At 41.0% G+C, this 21,502-nt stretch overlaps 1 protein-coding gene across 47 annotated transcripts in view; it reads left to right on the plus strand.

Moving 5' to 3' along the window:
- Positions 1–21,502, plus strand: part of KCNMA1 (potassium calcium-activated channel subfamily M alpha 1) — a 767,226-nt gene that overhangs the window by 567,869 nt on the left and 177,855 nt on the right. For all 47 annotated transcript variants that reach the window (XM_035266161.3, XM_054242917.2, XM_054242918.2 and 44 more), the window contains one exon: positions 247–402. In XM_035266161.3, coding sequence (XP_035122052.1) covers positions 247–402 — 156 coding nt within the window. The remainder of the gene's footprint in view (positions 1–246; positions 403–21,502) is intronic.

Here is a 21,502-nt window from a genome sequence, read left to right on the forward strand (position 1 = left end):
TTGGCCAAATGACAAAACCAGGGGAAGACTTAAGCTTAGTAGGTACAGAGACAACAATCCAGAGAGACTGAAGTGTGATGAGCAGAAGAGTTGCATAAAACAGCAAACATCAGGCCCCAGCAAGGGAAAAGAAGGGCGAGTCTGAATGGCCCTGCATGGTTGGGCAATGCTGCCTATCCCAGAAGAAATTTTCAACAGTTGAACATTTAACAGAGCAAGGTCTCATACCTGCTTTTGTTTCCCCAGGCCCATCTGCTAAACATCCCGAGCTGGAATTGGAAGGAAGGTGATGATGCAATCTGCCTCGCAGAGCTGAAGTTGGGCTTCATAGCCCAGAGCTGCCTGGCTCAAGGCCTCTCCACCATGCTTGCCAACCTCTTCTCTATGAGGTCATTCATAAAGGTAATGTCTCGTCTTATTAGAGCACATTAACTCAGGATTCCATTTGTCGTGGGGTTGAGTAGAGAGCACAGCTTAAACTCAAAACAGATCGACGGACTCTAACCACTTGGGTTAAGGAGAAATTCCTTGTTACGGATTTGGGCATGAAGCCAGCTTTTTTCAAAATTATGTTTTTATTTTTATTTGGCACATCCATGGCCATTAAATGATTGTTCAAAGCACAATCCCCTCTTTTTTTTAGATAAACCACATGTTTATCTATCAACAAAGCCTCTGCTGTTAAAACAAAAATATGATTTATATACATTCCATATGGCAAGAGAGTGCCTAAAGAAAAGAATTATCATTTTGCTCTTTTATATCAAGTGGCTGGTGGACCTCTCACTGTGTGGATAAATGCAGACCATGTGTTGGTGCTGAAGCCCAAACCCCAACAACATAATTCATTTATTTATTTCTGCACAATCAAGGAGGCCAGCAGGGCTGACACGTTGCAGTTGTTTGAATGGAGAGCGAAACAATGTACCGAGTCCTCGGCAGCAGCGCCCTTTGCACCGAGAGTCAGGCAGTCTGAATGTGTTCATGTCCTGGTCGGAGGTGGCTGGGCAGGCACTCCAGAATCCCCAAGTTGGCCATACCTGCTGCACCAGTGCAGGCAAGGAGCGAAAAAAATCAACTCTGTTCTCACAGGGTGGGCCAGGTTAGGAGTGTGTTTCTTGGGCCTTGCATTGAGCATCCAGCCCCTACCAAGGAGGCTTCTGGAGCCTAGGATAACAGTCATTTCAGTTCTTATCCTTAGGCTGTTCTTAGATTAGGCAGTCAAGGTGACAAACCAGTATGTAAAACGGGTCTAGCCTGAGCCTTTCTGTTATGGCATGGGAGGCAGTTAGCTCTGGTTCTGGGCTTACATCCTTCCTCTTGTTATGGAAGGAGCAGAATTAATAGCAGGCAAGGTGGGAAATTACATCCTTAGAAAGTTCATGAGTCAGCACGAGGTCCGTAAAGGAGGCCAGAAGCTCTGCAATCAAAGGTGTAAGACCTCCTGCCTTTTGCTGCATGGCTGCCTAATCCACTGCCAAGTTTCCTGATGGTATTGAGGAAATGGCCATCGTTGCATTAAGAGGGGTGGATGGGAAGCATGAGGATACAGATGTGTTAGTGCTCACCATGGGTACCTATGAGTGATATTATTTAGAGCAAGAGATTTTTTTAGGTCCTTACCCACTGTACCTGCCAAATTGGGATTATGTAGCCAACTGATAGTTAACATTGCTCAACATCAAAGAACAAATTGCTTTGGAGTGCCTTCAATCACTTTAGCAATACTCATAGCAACGGATACCTTGATTTAAAAAATCCTCCTGTGCTCGTTACGCAGCCAAAGGTCTCAGCTCAACAGAACTCCAAGCTCAGATCCAGCTTACAAATAAGATGTTGCATTCCTTTAAGTGTCTTCTTTAATCCAGGCTGCTCTTGTCCTGCATGGGCAGAACTGAATGGATGTGGCAGGGAGGTCTGTGTAGCTGTGTTTAGAGACAAGACCCTGAAGCCAGATGTAGCCACATGTCTCCCAGGGCTCTTATGTTCAACGTGAGAAGCCCAGACTCAGGATAAAGGACTGTCACCAAGAGAACTTCTCTGGCTCTTTCAATCAAGCTTTGGTGGTTTTCTTCCAGGGAATGGCCCATGGGACCAAGCACGTGGTGTGTGGAGCTGTGCTCTGCTTCCTTGTGTTAATGTAACATAGGCCTTGGCAGGGCCCCACCACAGATGGGGCCCCCTGACATGCGTATGTTTTGATTTTGTGGTGCCTGCATGGTAACTAGAGCTGTCTTTCAAGGAAATTAATAAAATGGATGTGATGCTGATTCTTCAGTGCTATTAGCAGCAGGGAAAACCTCTGCCCAACTTTCCTCGGGACCCTGATGGGCCTCACCTCTAAAGCCAAGGACGTCCCCTCCAGCTCAGCTAATCCCACTGCCAAGTTCCTGTTTAGGAAGAGCCTGTGGGAAAGGCTGGGCCTGGCCCTGGTGTAACTAAAAACACATTTTCCTCTGGGGGTTATGTTACCACATTATCTCTGTATAGGGCCAACTCCCGCCTGTTTGGAAGTAGCTCTCTGAATATGGCCTTTTGACACCGAGATGGTCTTTGTGTTGGAATTCGCTGAGGTGCATGACCTGGAAATCATGAGGCTTCCCTTCGTATGTTTTTCTCACTGAAAATAGAGATGCCTTATTCATGTGCTCCCCACTCTATATTGCTATCTTTGTGTACTTACCTCCAAATCCCATATCTTTGTCTCTTTTAGGTCATGGTGCTCTCGTTGGCATGTTTTATGTATTATCTCCCATTCCAGGGATCACAAAGCCCTCACATATTCTTGTTGGGCATGGGGCAGGTGGAAAAGCAAATCTACAAATAGATTATCGTTTGTAGAAATTGCTTCCTTCTCCAGTGACCTCTGTATCCTATGACGGAGAATTCATTAATATTTCCATGGGGACAAGCAGGCCTATTAGAATGGATGGAGAAGGGATGAGGCTTTGGCAGCACCCGATCCTTTGTGAACCTTTAGCATTTCTGGAAGCCAAAGGTAAAGTGTGAACTCAACCTCTCCCTTGCCCTGGGCTGGTCATGTCTGTCTCTTGGTGCTGCAGAACCCCTGCTAAAATAAGAGAAACAAGACTGTAACAGTGAACGTGCAGCACAGACAGAACCACAGTGACTATCCACTGGGCTTTTGAATTTTATTTTAATTTTTTATGGAGACCGATCTCCCTATGTTGCCCAGGTTTGTCTCAAGCTCCTGGATTCAGGTGATCCTCCTGCCTCAGCCTCCCCAATTGCTGGGATTATACAGGTGTAAGCCACTTACACTGGGCTTTTTATCATTCATGAGGCCAAATGCCAAGATTGAAAGTGAGGTGACATGTTTAATTAAAGAAAGAGGGACTACTGGCCAGGCGTGGTGGCTCACACCTGTAATACCAGCACTTTGGGAGGCCGAGGCAGGTAAATCACTTGAGGTCAGGAGTTCAAGATCAGCCTGGCCAATATGGTGACACTCCTTCTCTACTAAAAACACAAAAATTAGCTGGGCGTGGCGGTGCATGCCTATAGTCTCAGCTACTCAGGAGGCTGAAACAGGGGAATCGCTGGAATCCAGGAGGCAGAGTTTGCAGTGAGCTGAGATTGTGCCTCTGCACTCCAGCCTGGGCAACAGAGCAAGACTTCATCTCAAAAAAAAAGAGAGAGAAAGAGGGAATACTGGTATACAGGCATTACTAAAGAGGCCCAGCCTGGAAGTACCAAGAAATAAGGGGCAATGCTTCTTTATCTCGCCACCAATGCCACTCTCAAAGATACCAATCCTGGGACTCCAAGTCATTGCCCCTGAAAACCTTGCTGCTGTGTCTATATGTCTCTGAACTGATCTAAACTTTTTAGGAATCTTTTTATATTTTTAGCCCATATCTTTGGGAGTAATGAATTTCTTAAGTTTGTTAACTGCTGTTAAAGATTTTTCTTTTCTGACTATTTGTCCTTCATTTACTCCACTTAAACTTCAAGGCAGGCCCTCTGCAGCTTTTGCTGTGCTAGGATTTAACAAATTACGCTAATTTTACATCTAATATTTTTAGGAAAGAGACTCAGGTTGGGAATCCAGGGGTCCTCCAGCTCAGCAGCTGTTGTTAGGGACAGGTTAAGCATTTTGTGCAACGGGGTCTTGTTTGAACCCTTGAGTTCCTTTAAGGAGTTCACATGAATGTCCTGGTGCCTGTGACTTATCTGCATCAACATTATCAGCCAGCCCTGGAACATCCTGTTCATTTGCCACTGTCTAGTCTCCTACCCTGGCCTGTCAGGTTCCAGGAAGAATCTCCCTGATATCTTCTGTAAAGACCCAGGCAATGAACTTACTTAGTCTATCTGCCATTGCCTCAGCCCTGAATAAGTGGCCACATTTACGCTTTACTTGACTTCCTCACTTGGATGTAATTTAAGATCTCCATTGATTTTTTTGTTTGTTTATTTTTGTTTTTGAGTCTCAATATGCATACTTAGCTTTCTCTCCAGGGTATGAGGTTTCAAGTTGGGGCTTGGCTTGCCATCTTTATGAATTGTGCTATTATTCTTACTAGGATTAGCTGTCTTTGCACATGACAAATTGTGTGTGTGTGTGTGTGTGTGTGTGTGTGTGGAGGGTGATTAACTCTTAAAATTGTTTTTCAGTCTACATCGAGACTTCCAATTTAGCACATTTAAATAGTTCTCAGAATTGCCAACTATTTTAACTCCATTAATCTATCATTTTATAAACACACACACACACACACACACACACAACCTGGAACATGGTATGCTCTCCATGATTATTTCTTTGTTGAATAAATCAGTTTTGAGAATGAAGAAAATATGTTATGCATTTCTTGTGTTTTTTTCCCTATGCCACAAGACTTGGAATTTGTGGGTGAAATATTACTTAACATCGATAACAGCACACCCTCCTCTGTCACGTTTTCAGTTTCTGAATGAGAAAGCACTAGAGGAATCAGAAGCATGCTATTCAGATTGTATCTTGGCTGAAGTGGATATGGCTGGACACACAAAGTTTTTGTTCATTGTCCCTGAGACTGTATTAAGATAAACTTTCAGCAAACATAGTCCCATAGTCCTAGCGCTAACCGTAGCCAAGGGAATCACTTAAATATTTTTAGTCTGGGTTATATTTATGTGTATATGTGTGCCTGTACACATGTATGTATAGAATTAATCTGGTTTAGGAGCTAAAAATGTAAATCAAGCACTTTTAATAATAGCTAAAAAAATACTGATTCCTATGTGCTGATTCCTGTATTAAGTGCGTTAGCTGCAATATCACATTTAATTCTCACAATGACCCTACCCAAACTTGTCACTTCTATTATTCTAATTCTAATGGCAGACACTGTGGGTTAAGAGAAGTTCAGCAACCTGCTTGAGGACGTATAGTTTGGAATTGACAAACTCAGGGGTTCAAACCCAAGCGAACTGGTTCCGGGTTTGCCCTTTTGAGTATGCTGAAAGGAACTGTGAGAAGCGAGAAGAGAAAACTTTAGCTAGTGCCATCATGTTAGCACAAATCTTAGCTTTCTTTAGGTCATTCTATATAAACTATTGGTGCAATAGAAATGCCCCAGGCACCTACCGTATTCCAGACAGTGTGCTAATCCTATCAGCACCCTTATGGCTAGGAGGCTCTGGTAAGCTTCAGAATGCTTCTGTTCTGACATCGATGTGTGGGCACATATTTGCATAGCTCCATTCTGTGCATCTTCTTTACCCTTCTCTTTGGCCAGCTCTGCAAAGGTAGAGCTGAATCATAACAGGTAGCCTAGGTTGGGCTTAGTCAGGGTAAGGAATGAACTAGGTTCCCAAGAAGGGACTGACATTACACACTGCTCTGTTGAGGAGGTGAAACTAATTAGAGTCTAAACCAAGTGGGTCTGAAGGGCTGGGGATGATTAGGTAGGTGCTTCTGGGAGAAAGTAAGTATATTAGTGTCCTGCACAGAAACAGTGCAACTGTGTGTGTGTGTGTGTGTGTGTGTGTGTGAGAGAGAGAGAGAGAGAGAGAGAGAGAGAGAAAGAGCGAGCGAGCAAGAGAGAGATGCTGATTATAAGGAATTGACCCACATGGTAATGGTGGCTGGGAAATCCCAAGTTCTATAAACTGGGGACCCAGGAAAGAAGATAGTGTAGTCTCTGTCTGGGTCTGAACACCTGAGAACCAGGAAAGTCAATGGTATAAGTTTCAGTCTAGATCTGAAGGCAGGAGGAGACTGATGTCCCAGCTTAAGACTGACCATCAGGCAGAGGGAGCAAATTCTCCCTTACTCCTCCTTCTTATTCTATTCAGGCAGGCCTTCAGTGGGTTAGATGAAGCTTACCCAGTGGGGTGGGTTGAGGGTGTCATGGGCAATCTGCTTTACTCAGTCCACCAATTCAAATGTTAATCTCATGCAGAAACACCTTCCACCCTCACAGACACACCTAGAATAATGTTTAACCAAATATCTGGGTACATCATGACCCAGTCAAGTTAACATTAATCATCACAGCAAGCAATTCTTACTGTCTGGTGGGTGTAAGCTCTGCTAACCAGGTTGAAGGAGGCATACCAGAAGCAGAACTCAACCTTGCGTGGCAGGGTTGGGGTTGACAGGATCTCTGAAATGGGGCCAGGGCTGCAACTGATCAGGCTAGGATGGGGCTGGCTCTCTACATAGGAAAGAACAACTAGTGGCAACAGAGTAGAGAGTTTGTCTGGCAAAGTAAACGCACATGGTGGAAATTAGATAGGGAGATGCAAGATGTTGCTTACTCCATTACCAGTGGACAATGTCACCCTAACCACAGATGGCATTATGACAGTAGACTTCTGCATGTATTTCTCACCAGTGGAGAGTAGCTCCCAATACAATTATACTCACTTCCTTGGTAATCTCAATTCTTCTCATTGCTTTTAGATACGTAGATGACTTCCACATTTATATTTCCATAAAGAGCCTCTCCCCTGAACCCAGCACCATCTATTCAACTGCTGATCAATGTCTACATTTGAATATCCCATCTCCTCTCAGACTTAACATATCCACAATTGAATTCCTTTCTTTGTCCACAAACCTGTTCTTCTCTCATTTCGCAATTGGCAATGCCATCCTTCCCATGGCTGAAACTAAAAATTCTGGAGTCACCCTTGACTCGTTTTTAAAAATTTATTTGCCCTCCAACACCACATTGAATTCAACAGGACATCCTGTTGGTTCAAGTTTCAAAATATTCCCAGAATCGGAGCATTTCTCACCACCTGCACTCTTACTACTAACTTCAAACCAGAAACATGCCTCTCCTCGAGTATTGTACCAGCCTCCTAACTGGTCTGTTGGCTCTACCCTTACCACCCCGTGCTCCAATCTATTTTCAATAAAGCATCCAGAACAAGCTTCTCAAACATGAATCAGATCCTGTCACTCCTCTGCATAAGTTTCTCCATGATGTCCCATCTCATCTGAAGTCTTTACAATGGCCTGCAGGTCCTAAGCGGTCAGGTTTCTGGGACCTCATTGGCCTAAGTCCTAAGTGTTCTCATGTTAGCCACGCTCCCTTGGGCTGCTCTAGGGATTTTTACTTGTTCCCTCTGGTTGGATATTCCTCCCCTGAGTAGCTGCTTGGCTTCCCTCTGTCCAACTCTTCTTGTCTTTGCTGAATACTTATTTCTTAGTTGAGTCTGTCCTCTGAGACATTAGAACTACATTTTTAAAAGGGATTAAAAGTGAACTTTTAATTGAAGTATATGTGCATATAATAAATGCACAACCTGTTAAATGCTTACACTCTCAGTACTGTCATGTAACCAGGACCTAGATTAAGAAATAGTACATTATAAATATCCCAGACCCCCTTGTTTTTTTTTTAAATAAGTCAGATGACAGTACATGATTGGGTCTGTTTCTGGATTGTCTTGGGACAATTGACATCTCCACAATACCGAGTTCTCCAATCTATGAATATGGTGTATCTTTTATAAAGGGGTACTTTATGATTCAACAATTTCCCTGGTAAATACAAGAAAATCAAGAAGAAACCAAACTCATACAAGTTCTCTGGGGCTGCTGAGAGTCTCTAGAGAGAGTAGATGTCCCACTTCATATTCTCTACGAAGTATATAGCTGTTCTTCTCAGCTTCATGAGGGGATAAATTTTCCATGTGGAAAAAACATGAGATTGCATTTTAGAAATTTGCACCCCCCTCCCTCTCCACACACCATGCATCTACATCCTTATTTACTCTCTTGGCTTTGTTTTTCCCATGGCACTGTTTGTTGTCTATTGCCTCTTTCCTCTGGGACAATGTGAGCACCTTGAAGCTGGGACTACTTGCTGAATCCTCAGTGCCCAGAACAGCTCATCAGAGGTACTCAATACAGGTTCGTTGAATAAATGAATGCATCAGTTGGCGTCAACCTAGCCTGGCCAGCCTGTATAACAGATAGCTGGGTGGGACCAGGACCAGCAAGGACTTGTAATTTTGTGTGATTTTGGTGCAGAAAATTTCTTTTTTTGCTACTGTACATGATTCCCTTGCCAAATTACAGAGCTTTGATTTAATGTAGAAATGTGAAATGCAAAGCTCCATAATCCTTGGTGAGGATTGCATGGAGCCTGGTGAGATTTGGTTATAAACCACTTGACTGCTGGAAAATCCAGTCAGTGTGTTATTTAATTTCACAAATCAAAAATAAACACCCATGAATTGAAATGAATTTGCTAAATCTCAGTATCCCTTTTGGGTCAGCATCATTGTGTACCCGCTTTTCACCCAACTTGGACCCCATTAGATCAGAGGCTTCCATGCAAGATGCTGCCTCCCCGAATGCCACTCAGTCTGACTAAGACCACTAATGCCCACCTGAAAGTAGAATAACTTCTGTGAAAACTATTTCCAATAAAGAGTGGAGTAATCCATGAGCTATTAACAGGGATTCAGTTCCCCTATGGCCCTGGTAATTTCTAGAACATTGAATTAAAGAGTTCTCAGACCTTTACAAATTCTCAAGGCAAACATTATTAGCAAAAGAAGCCCTTACAGCATGTTAGAAGATTGCCAGAAAATGTCAATGGAACTTCTGAATAAAATAAAAGAAGTTGAAACTCCTTTCCCCATCTTCTCCCCTTCTCCCTCCTTCCTCCTAACATGATTAGAAAGTCATTTCATGTGTCTTATATGTTTGGTGAATCAAAGGCAAATGTACATGATTGATGGTGACAGGGAACACATTTAACTCATTATTCTTTACTTTGCAGCAAAATGATTTGTGTAAACTGTCTGCCTAGCATTAAAGGTAAAGCAAACTTAGAAACCCCAAAATGTTATATTTTCATCTAATATTTTCCTTTTGGTTTTATAGCTGTAATCACATATGGATTCTTTTATTTGGCTCTTGGCATGGACTGAACAAAGGGAAAGGCAGCACAGAAAGATTATATAACATATACACGGAGCCTGGTGCTCTGCGAGGATGGAGCCTGAGAAGTGGCAACGGTCAGGACTTAATACAAAAAATCAGGAGAAGCTGACTCTTACCCTGGCCCTTCTCGGCTGGCAGGGTATTGTCGCTGATGTGAAATATGGGCCATCTTCTTGTACAAGCCTCTGGCCAAGTATCAGTCTGAGCTCTTTCAGAGATAATTGGCCTTTAATTAATTGCATTTATTCCTGAGCCCACCTGGGCATCCACCGGCTGGATCTACTCTACCTCCCCGCTCTTCCAACTTTTTAACTTTGGTTTTTTGAGTACCACCACTGTTAGTGATTGTTAAGTGAAAATCGTAAAATCCTATTCAAGCCATAAGGAATAAAATCTCAGATTTCCTTATTAGGTCTATTGGTTATTACTGCCCTAAAGTGATACTAAATGCAAATCTATGTCCAGAACAATGATGAGGAATTTGGAACTCTGAGGCAACTATTTTATACATCTAGGGCGTCCAAAACAAGGAACCACCATTGATTTAATGCTCTGAGTGTTCTGTTAAGAATTTTGGAATTATAGTAGTATTTTACATTTGCATAGCACTTTTCAATTTACATGATATACTTTTTTTTTTTTTTGGATGGTGATCTCTCTCTGTCACCCAGTCTGAAGTGTGGTGGTACAATCTCAGCCCACTGTAACCTCAGGCCACTTTCCCCTGCCCCTGCAGTCCCCAGTGATTCTCCTGCCTCAGCCTCCCAAGTAGCTGGGATTACAGGCATGAGCCACCATACCTGGCTAATTTTTCTGTTTTTAGTAGCGATGAGATTTCACCATGTTGGCCAGGCTGGTCTCAAACTCCTGACCTCAAGTGATCTGTCCACCTCAGCCTCCCAAAGTGGTGAGATTATAGGCATGAGCCACTGTGCCTGGCCGAGATAGACATTTTTACTTAAATTCTTTGTTATTTGACCAGATACACAAGGATTTTGTTTAATATCATATGGAAAACATGCCAAATGCAAAAAACCTAACGTCTCTGACCCTTCTTCAACTGTAGAATAGTAAGCCATTACCATAGCTCTCTAGGAGGAGGAGATCAGAAGCTCTCTAGGAGGTTGCAAGGCTGCTTGAGGAACTGTAGAGCTTCAACTAGAATGTTACAACATCATTGCTTTCCCCACTGTTCCACATTGCTTCTCCAAGAAAAATGTCTTGAATGCAAACACTGCTTTGTTTTATATTCAAATCAATAGCTTCTAAGAATAGAAACCACTTTGTAACATTTGTAAAAGGAGTATCTTAGGTTTCCCCTCAACCATGCAAAACTATGTGATATAAAAAGTAAGCTATTTTCCAAGGTAGGAGATGTATATGTTTGCCCCAGTCCCTTGGTAGCAGCTTAGTCTGGAAAAGATGCAGGCAAGTGCTGTCTTGGCTAAACCATAATGCCTTTTAGTGGGAAGATATATTGCTCAAGTCAAGGGATGCAACTGAGTATGGAAGGGAGATGATGACTGATTTGTTGAGGGAGATGTAAGAAAGCTATAAAGTTTAGTCTCAACCATTCGAAAGAAGAATCAGTAGATCAGAGTGCAGTATGATAGACTTCCCATGTGTGAAATGTGTCTGTAAAGAGGGAGTGAGATCCGGACGGGTTAGGTAGAGCTAATAAAAGGAAGAAACAAAAATATCTTGAAGAAAAAAAATAGCTAACCCTAATGTTTGCAGACTCCTTCTGATCATAACAAAAATATTCAATTAAGTCAAGCAATTTGAGTGGAGGTGTTGGGGCTTTGTATTGATAAGTCCTCAAGGTTATTAGCAGAATAATCCATTTGTATTATAGGAAAATGCTGAAGGTACATTGTCCCAGTAAGATTCAGAAATGATTTTCCAGATGTTTCTTTTATTTTTTAAATTAACATAGAGTAAACTTGATTTTGTTTACATGTAGTCATGCAACCACCACCACAATCAGGTACAGGATAGTTTCCATACCCCTGGTTTCCCTCATGCTGTCATGTTGCAGAGTCACACCCTCCCATCACTCCTAGGCCCTGGCAACCACTGATCTATTCTCTATTCTCTGTCAGTACAGTTTTGTCTTTTCAAGTCTGTCATGTAAAGGCATCATGGAACCTTTTGAGATTGGCTTTTTTTCATTTAGTATAGTTCCCTTGACATCCATCCAGGTTGTCACATGTATCAATATTCTTTCCTTTCTGTTGCTGAATAGTATGGCATCTTATATGGAGGACCAGTTTGTTTATCCATTCATCCATGGAACAGCATTAAGGTTGCTTCCAGTTTGGGGCGATCATGAATACAATTGATATAACCGTTTGCATGGAAGTTTGTGTGGATATAAGTTTTAATTTCTCTAGGGTAAGTATTTTGAATTAGGATTGCTGGATTACAGGGTACATTTATATTTAACTTTAACAGAAACTGCCAAGTGTTTTCCAGAAGGGCTGTACCATTTATCATTCCGATCAGCAAGGAATGCAGGAGTTTCTGTAGTTCTGCATCCTTACAACCCATTTGTATTGTCAGTACGTTTTGTTTTAGCCAGTCTAGTAAGTGGGCAGTGGTATCTCATTGTGGTTTTCATATGTATTTTCTACCAGTGTTGAACATCTTCCCAGTGCTTGTTTGTCATCTGTGTATGCTTTTTGGTGAAGTACTTGGCCCATTTTAATTGAGTTGTTTTTTTTTTTGTTTTTGTTTTTTACTGTTAAAGAATTCCTTTTATATTTTGGATATCTTGTTGGATATACAGTTTATAAATATTTGCCCCTAATCTGTAGCTCATGTTTTCATTTTCTTAACTTAAACTTTCTTTCCCGGAAAGAAGTTTTTAAGTTGAAATATTTGGAATTTTTCTTAAAAGATTAAAGATTGAGTTATCATATGACTCAGAAATACCACTCTTAAATATCTACTATCTTAGATATCAAGATAAATGAAACTCTATATGTTAGTTTCCTGTGGCTACTGTAATAAATTACTACAAATTTAGTTGCTGTAAATATTACAATTTTTTTTTCTTCTTTTTCTGGAGGCCAAAATTTGGAAATTGAGTTTCAGTGGAGTTAGAGTCAACATGGTGGCAGGGCTGGTTTCTTGTGGGGCTCTTGAGGAGAATCCGTTTCCTTGCATTTTCTAGCTTCTAGAGGCCACCCACATTCCTTGGCTTATGACCCTATCATTGCATCACTCCAACATTGTGCTTTCATTGTCACATCTTTTATTTCTTCTCTTGTCAAACCTCCTTTATAAAGACACTAGAGATTACATTTAGAGCCCACTCAGGTAACTTTCCTATCACAAGATCATTAATAACTTCTGCAAAAAATCTACATTCATCCCACATGCAATATATGTTCACCTTACCGCCCCCATCCCTAAAAGTCTGAACCCTACAAAATAATTCAGGTCCAAAATCAGAGCTGAAGATCATCAACTTGTAAGTCCCAGTGTCAGTTATGAGTGAGACTTTGGGCCTAGATTTTTTTTTTTTCTGAAAATTTTAAAATACAAATTCAGTGTCTTTAATGGTTATAGGACTATTTAGGTTACATAGTTAATCTTGGGTGAGTTGTGACAGTTCAAAGTTTTTGAAAAATTAGTCTAATTTATCTGAGCTTTTCGATTTATATATGTAGAGTTATTCACAGTATCCCATTATTGTTCTTTTAATGTGAGCAGTGTTGGTAGTGATAACCATTCTTTCGTTCTTGATTTTGTAATTTGTGTCTTGTCTTTTATTTATCACTCTTACCAGATACAGAGTTTGCTGATCTTTGTTAAAGAATTGGCTTTGGTTTGATTAGTTCCTGTATGTTTTTGTTGCTGTTTGTTTCCTATCTGCTTGTTTTAGGTTTACTTTGCTCCTCTTCTCTAGTTTCTTCTTAAGATGAAGCTTATATTTTGGATTTGAGACTCTTCTTTTTTAGTATGAGCATTTCATCCTCTGTATTTCTTTCTGGGCCCTGCTTTAGCTACATTTCACAAATTTTGATATGTTGTATTTTCACTTTTGTTCAGTTAACAATATTTTCTAATTTCACATGAAACTTCTTTGACCCATGAATTATTTAGAAATATATTGCCTAATTTCCAAGTATTTGGAGATATTCCTCTTATCTTTCTATTATTGATGTGTGGTCTGATTCCATTATGGTTAAGAACTTACTTGGCATGATTTCAATTCGTTTAAATTTGTTAAGGTGCATTTTATGGCCCAGAATGTAATCTGTCTTGGTGAATGTTCCAGGTGAGCTTAAAAAGAATGTATATTCTGCTGTTGTTGAGCAGCGTGTTCTATAAATGTCAATTAGCACTAGTCGGCTAATGGTGTTGTTCATTTCTTCTATACCCTTGCTGATTACTTGTCTACTAGTTCTGCATCTTACTATGAGAAGGATGCTGAAGTCTCCAATTATGGCTGTGTATTTGCCTATTTTAGCTCCATCAGGTTTTGCTTTGTATGTTTTTAAAGTCTGTTAAGTGCATATACTTTGGATTGCTATGTTTTCTTGGTGAATTGATCTTTTTATCATTATATATTGTCTCTACATTCTTGTAATTTTCTTTGTTCTGAAGTCTACTTTATCTGACATTAATATAGCCACTCAAGCTTTCTTTTTTGATTGGTGTTTCAGTGGAAAATGTATATCTTATTCTTTTTTGTTTGAACCAAACCATATCTTTAAAACTTAAGTGATCTTCTTGTAGACAGTTTATAGTTGGGCAATTAAAAAAACCCATTCTATGAATCTCTCTTTCTTAATTGCTTATATTAGACAATTTATCTATAATTTTATTATTGATATGTTTGGATTTAGGCCTAATATTTTATTTGCTTTCTTGTTGTTTCCTCTGTTTTAGTTTTGAAAATTTGACTAATATTTCAAAAACTTTGAACTCTCTTCTTTCTTCTTTTGAATATTTTTAGAATTTTATTTTGTCTATGGTGTTTCTTATTATACTTCTTTATATAGTTTTTAAAAAACTGAATGCTCATGGGATTGTAACGTACATACTTAACTTTTTAAATCTACTTGGATTCAATGATTTACCTCTTTAAGTGAAATGTAAAACCCTTACCAAGCTATAGGTCTCTTTACCCTCCCCGTTGTATGTTATAGTTATATTACGTGTTACAGCTGTTATAAACTCTATCAATATTATAATTTTTGGTTTTCTCCAATCCATCTATTTTAAAGAACTCAAGGGAAGTACAGTCTTTTATATTATTCAAGAATTTATCAATGTTGTTGTTTTCTCTTTGTTTCCTTCCTTTTGCTATCATTTCTGTTCTGTTCGTCCAACTTATATTAGCAGTTCCTTCAGAGCCATGCTCTGGCAACAGACACTGTTTTCGGTCATCTGAAAATGTCTTTATTTTACTTTCATTACTTAAGGACATTTTTGGTGGATACAGAATTCGGGGTTCAACATTTTAAAAGTGTTGTTCTACTTTCTTCTTGCCTCCGTTGTTTCTCATGAGAAATCTACAGTTATTTGCACTGTTGTTACCTGTAAGTAATGAATCATTTTTCTCCGATTGCTTTTGAGATTTTTCTCTTTGTCTTTAGTTTTCTGTTGTTTGATTACAAAGTGTCTAGGCATTATTCTTCTAGGTGTATCCTGTTGGAGTTCATTGAGATTCTTCAACTGCTACGTTTGTCTCTGGGGAAATTTGAGAAGTTTTCACTTGTTGTTTCCTCAAAAAAATTTTTTTTTTCTGCACCATATTCTTTCTGGGATTCCTATGATGCAAATGCTAATCTTTTCCTAATATATCATAGGATCCTAAGGCTGTGTGTGAAACTTTTCAATACTTTTTTCTCTCTGTTGTTGAAATTGCACAATTTGACTGATCTATCTTCAAGTTCACTGACTCTTCCCTCCATCATCTTTGTCCATTCAGTGAGTGATGTAGTTATATTTTTTAATCGTATTTAATTGATGTTTAAAATTTTGATTTTTAAATTATGCATTCTGCTTTTACTTCTTTACAAATGTGTTCTTTCTTATATTGGGAAATAGTAGTTGACTTACAGTTTTTGTCAGATTATTCCAACATCGGTGTCATCTAGGCATTGGCATCTGCTGATTGTCTTTTTCCATGCAAGTTGGGATTTTCCTGGTTACTCTTATGGCAAATAATTTTTTATTGTGTCTTGAATATTTTAATTTTTTTTATCATGAAACTCTGATTCATGTTTAAATTTTATAAGAATGTTGATAATTTTATTTTGAAAACTAATGATCTGCTTTATTTTATTATTATAATTATTTTTTGAGATGAAGTCTTACTCTGTCAACCAAGTTGTAGTGCAGTGGCGTGATCTTGGCTCGCTGCAACCTCTGCCTCCTGGGTTCAGCCTCCCGAGCTGGGATTACAGGCACCCACCACCATGCCTGGCTAATTTTTGTATTTTTAGTAGAAACAGGGTTTTGCCATGTTGGCGTGTCTGGTCTTGAACTCTTGGCCTCAGGTGATCCACCAGCCTCAGCCTCTCAAAGTCCTGGGATTACAGACGTGAGCCACTGCACCCAGCCTGACCTGCTTGATTTTAGGCTGCAGTTCTCATGAGGCTTCTGTGGGTTGTGATTTCAATGTTAGTTGAGTTTTCAAAGCATTGGCAGTGCTATATTGCCCTGAGACTGGGTGATGTTCTATATTGTAGTTTAGTTCTCAGAGTGTAAATGTGCTGTGTAGGGTCAGTTTCATCCCTGCATAGTTTAGTGTGAGCCCCAGAGCATATAAACAATTAGAGTGACTACTTCCCCATATCCTCTTTCTTTGTGATCTCTGCAATACTTTCAGGTTCCCTGGGGCCTTCCTTTTTGATCTTTTGATGGAAGGTCTGCTGAGGCTGTCGTTATCTGGCTTTCTGTATATTTTCTGTGATTGTGTTCACATCTGGGGCCAACTGGTGGAAGGGCAGAGAGAGACAAAAGCAATAGGGTTTTGTTTTCATTCTCTTGGGACCACAGTTTCTCTAGCCAGAGAGGAAAAGTCTCTTACCTCTTTTAATCTTTTTCTGATTTGCATTGTCACTACTGCTACTGCCACTACTAGATGGCTTGGCAGTGGGGCACAGGAGAGAAGAAGAAAGGAAGGAAGGAAAGAAGGAAGAGAGGAAGGAAGGAGGAGAGGAAGGAAGAGAAGGAAAAGGAGGAAGGGAGGGAGGAAGGAAGAGAAGGAAGGAAAAGAAGGAGGGAGGAAGGGAGGGAAGGAAGACGAGAAGGGATGAAGGGAGGAAGGGAGGAAGGGAGAGAGGGGAGGAAGGGAGGGAGGAAGGGAGGGAAGGGAGGAAGGAAGGAAGGGAGGGAAGGGAGGAAGGAAGGGAGGAAAGGGAGGAAGGGAGAGAAGGGAGGAAGGGAGAGAAGGGAGGAAGGGAGGGATGGAAGGAAGAGGAGGAAGGAAAAGAGGGAGGGAGGGAAGGAAAGGAAGGAAGGAAATAAGGAACAAAGGGAGGGATAGAGGAGGAAAGAAGTAAGAGAGGAAGGAAGGGAGGGAGGGAAAAACAGTGATTTCCTCCATTTTCTCTAAGAGTTACTTCTCATTAGTTAGTTCTACTCTCTGAGAACGAGAGCTTCTCCTGGAGCTTTTCTGTTGTCCACATCCTGATGATCTGAGGTCAGGTCAGAGGATACCAGAGGAAAACAGTGGTAAACTGACTGCTGATTTGGTGGTACTTCTAATTCAGGTCTTCTTCCTCAGTCTACCTGCCGTTGTTTATTCTCAGTGGCTTCAAATAGCTGCTCCATGCATTCTATCCAGGTCTTAGAACTGCATTCAGTGGGAGAGACAGGAACTATGATTACTCCATCTTCCCCAGAACCAGAAACTCAGATATCCCTTTAGCCACCATATTATATGCTTGCTATTTACAGCCAGAATGGGGAGAATATTGCCTTTAAGTCAGGGTCTTCAGCATCATGGCTTTTTAGCATCTTCAGAAATTATTCTCTGTGGTGCAAGTCTGAGCCAGTTCACCTTTTTATATTTTTTTAAATCAGAGGCTATGAATACTGTAATTCAGCAAACTACATTATAGTGCCATCCAGTGCATCTCCTGGTAGAACAATGTGAGGTGGCCGTTTCAACTTCAAACTCATTTGGCTGATATAGAAAAACTTAGGGGCCCCTGTAACATGGCACTGAGATCAATTTAGGCAGCCATCTGCCATCAGGAAAAATGGCATGCAGTAAAACCTTTCAGCTGAGTATAACTTTTGTAGTTTTTATCATTAACTACCACATGTATTTCCTGGTGACAAGAGTGATGCGGTCCCACTGATGAGGGTTTCATGTTCAGAGAAATACAGGGGTCTTGTCTTGATGGCTGGACTCTGTATGCACAGAGGAGGATGGGAAGTGGATGGGAACTAATTGATGTTTCTGAGTGAGAGACATCACTTCCTCTTTTTTCCATACCCTGTAAGTAGATAAGGTATCTCTGCCCACTGAGAAGTAACGTATATCTCTGTGCCTACTGATGTTGTTGTGCAGAAGCTCTTTGTTGTCAGTCTGGGTGCAGAAGTCTGTTTATTCCTAGCCCCCATACCTATGGCATTGCTTTTTTGAATGACAGATTCTATCCATCTCTCCTTTTTCTAGACTGGGAAAAAATGGGTATAATTTCTTAAGAAGCTTCTGTTGATTTCTTGTTTTGGCAAAAATTTGTCAATGAGAAGGACATTTCCATCTGTGGTTGAGTATTTTTCTCTTCTCCTTGAATTAGAGAGGCAAGAACCAGGGAAAGAGGAATATTTGGTGCCTCTTCAGAATTGGGCTTGGGTATCCCAGTCTAACTGCGATTAAATTGATCATCTGAAGATCTCAGTTAGTGTTTCTCTGTCATATGTACCCATGGACCACTGTATTATTCAAATTGGCTACCACAGCCCTCACTCCTCCTGTTTTCCTTCGCTTGTGAAGTGTGAGTAGGGATGTGAGGGTGCCAGGGGCAGGAGGACGGGACAGGGTGAGAATTATAAGCCTCCGATTAGGACATGATTTGCTGTAAGACCTGGGGAAGGTTACTCAGCCTCTCTGAGCTCCCTATATACCTGCTATAAAAAATGGCAGAGCTCATGTATTTTTGAAAGATTATCTGTATATGAAAGCACCCACCCCTCAGTCTATAAATTCTCTCCTTCAACTTTCCTGGGAGATGGAGGTAGGTACTGTTTGGCTTTCTATTTGTGATGAGACTTGAGACTGGGTCAGAATTGGATCACTGATGGGAAAAGATAGAGGAATAAGCCTGTTATAAAACCACCCTCTAAGGTGGCATAAAGGCATCCCTACCTACAGTGCTTACAATTTTGTGTTGCCAACACTTTTGTAAATGACTGATGTCAGAGAAGGTCCCTGGAGCTCTTTGTGGCGAGATACGGAGTCAGCAGAATTTTCTGACTGAACACATTTTTTAGGGCAGCAGCATTGTTCATCAACCTAAATGACACTGGTTTTCCCAACCCCCTCAGCCTCTCTGGCAATCCACTCTCCACTCCCTAAGGCTAGATGATTTTGTTTGCATGGATAGGTGAGAACTAGGTGCATCTGTCTGGTTTTTCCCAGTCCTCTGCAACAGGGAATATTTGCTGACTATTCTTTCCCATATGTTAATGAAAACCCATCCAGCAAGTACAGCTTTGCCCAGGGAGAGTTCTGCAGTGGTGGTGACTAGAAGGAGAACAGCTGTATGCTGGAATGACTTACCTCAATAGATAGACATATATTATCGACTTGAACTTGCTCATGGGACAAGTGAGCATGGGGACAGGGAGGGGTCTCTTTGCCCAAACAGGATCATCGCAAATCCTCTCTCTCTTCCCATCTTATACCAACTGCAGGGTGATGGCCTGCCTGGCAGTTTTCTGAGGTTGCTGAACTACGATGAGTGGTAAAACATTCCTAGGAATGCAATAAGAAATGGAAAAGTGTGCTTCCCAGAACTCTTCTCAGGAGGCAGAAAGTTTGTGATTACTTTGAATACTTTAATAAGGTATTTGGGGGAATATTTTCATAAGGTATTTGGGCTAGGAGGGATGAGTCCCTTCCTCCCAAATGACATGTTCTAGTAATGACAGATATTTTCTAACTTGCTTTCTAAAAAGCATGGGTCAGCTTGACTGCAAAATTTTTCTTTTGCTGAATATGCAAAATTGGGCTCCAGCTTGAATTACTAGGGGCAGTAGAGGCAGAGGGCTCTGACCAGGGATCATTCCTCTCTCTTATCACCCTGCCTAGTGCTCAGCCTCTCCTCCAAATACAAGCTGGACAAGTATTTTTAAAAATAATATTTTGAATAAGAACTCTTTTTTTTTTTTTTTTGGCACACTTATCCTGTGGACCAGGATGCCAGGTATCCATTCAAAATCAGGAGGCAAGACTGGAAGTGAGTAGCAAAGCCATTTGATAGGTAGGAGGATGAGAGATACAAATAGTGTGTAAGGAGCACTAACTGAGAGATGTGGGCAAGCGTCCAGTGCAGGAGCTACCAGGAGCTAATTCGTTCTGGTCTTCAGGGTCCTGCTTGCCCAGAGCTCCTTTCAGAAGGTCGGGCTGGGTGATCCTGCATCACTTTAATGGTGTTACCCACACATAATACATTTTATATTTTGGGAGACCATCATGTCTCCTCCAAATATCAACTTCTCCCTTATCATCATATCTATCCAGATTTAACTTACTGGCCATTAGGGAAGTCCACGGGTGGTAGGGAGGACCTCCGGAGAATATTGTTCTTTTGGAAACAAACTCAGACTGCTTAATGTTTCTCTTCAATTCAGAGAACCACTGGATGATCACTGATGTCCCAGCCTTTTCTAGCAGTAGCTAAGCAATAGGAAGCCATGACCCTAAGCCCCACATCTAATTGGCTAAGTTCCTTTGTCTGAGTGGTAGTTATCTTGTCTGTCATCACCATCATCAGCGTCATCACGTATCACTCACTTATAACGACAGCTGACATTTACAGACCGTCTACAAGGTATGCACTCAATAAATGCCACCTTTTAGTATGATTAGAACACATGCTCACCTGACCTGTGAAAGTACTCCACAATGTTAGCTATTTGCCAGGCACCCTGCTAAGCACCTTACATGCGCCACTTCATTTCAGCTGCCTTCCTAGGAGGTAGGTACTAACGTTGCTCTCGTTTTGCAGGGGAAGGGAATTAAGATTTGGAGAGGTTATGCACCTTGACTCAGGAGCACATGATGAGGCTGGGATTTTTGAAGCTGCATGAGCTTAGGCACTTCCCTACTGTACTCAGTGAGCACTCAGGATCATGGGTTTCTCCTCAAAGAAAAACTGCTAAGCCCAGCTAAATACCTCAGCAATTTATACGCTGCCCACTTTCAGTCTCTGAACCCAAATGTCTTTTTGATGAGGCCTAAAATCCACTCTAGGAAACCGCAGAGGGGAATTTCTGAAATCGCTTCTAACTTCTTGTGAAAATATTCTCCAACTGGCAAGAGATTGTCCAGATAACAGTGAATACACAATAAAGCCGGTGCTTCTGCCTTTGCTACCTGGCTCACAAATAACCCATTTGGCTTCCCAATCACTCTGATACCTAAAACTAGCAGAATTTATGCTCGCGGCTGGAATGGCTCTGTTCAGCCAGAAAGCAAAAGTTTATGACCGAACCCTTTGCTCTGAAATGAAATCTAGTCTCTTTGGCGCGACTTTATTAGGCCATATTGTACGGCAATAGGAGACATAAGTACCCAGAATCTGCTGTCACTAAAACGGGACTGGGTTGGCGAGCGTTTTCCTCCTAACACTCAATACTGTGTCCTAAAATGGGAAAGTTGAATAGAAATTAGGGATGCAAATCAGGGCCATTTTCTGAAACTTTATTTTTAATTGAATTCAATATAGTCATGTCATTGCTTCTGTATCTACACAACCCACATTCCAGTGGAGATTAGGCTATTATTGGGGTCACTGGATCAATGGATAGAGACTAAGTAGATAAATCTGGACCCCTGAAATATGGTTCGGGCTAATTATTACAACAGCCCAAACACTTGGATACCCATCT

Source organism: Callithrix jacchus, chromosome 12 (assembly GCF_049354715.1).
Source record: "Callithrix jacchus isolate 240 chromosome 12, calJac240_pri, whole genome shotgun sequence".
Lineage (NCBI taxonomy): Eukaryota > Metazoa > Chordata > Mammalia > Primates > Cebidae > Callithrix > Callithrix jacchus.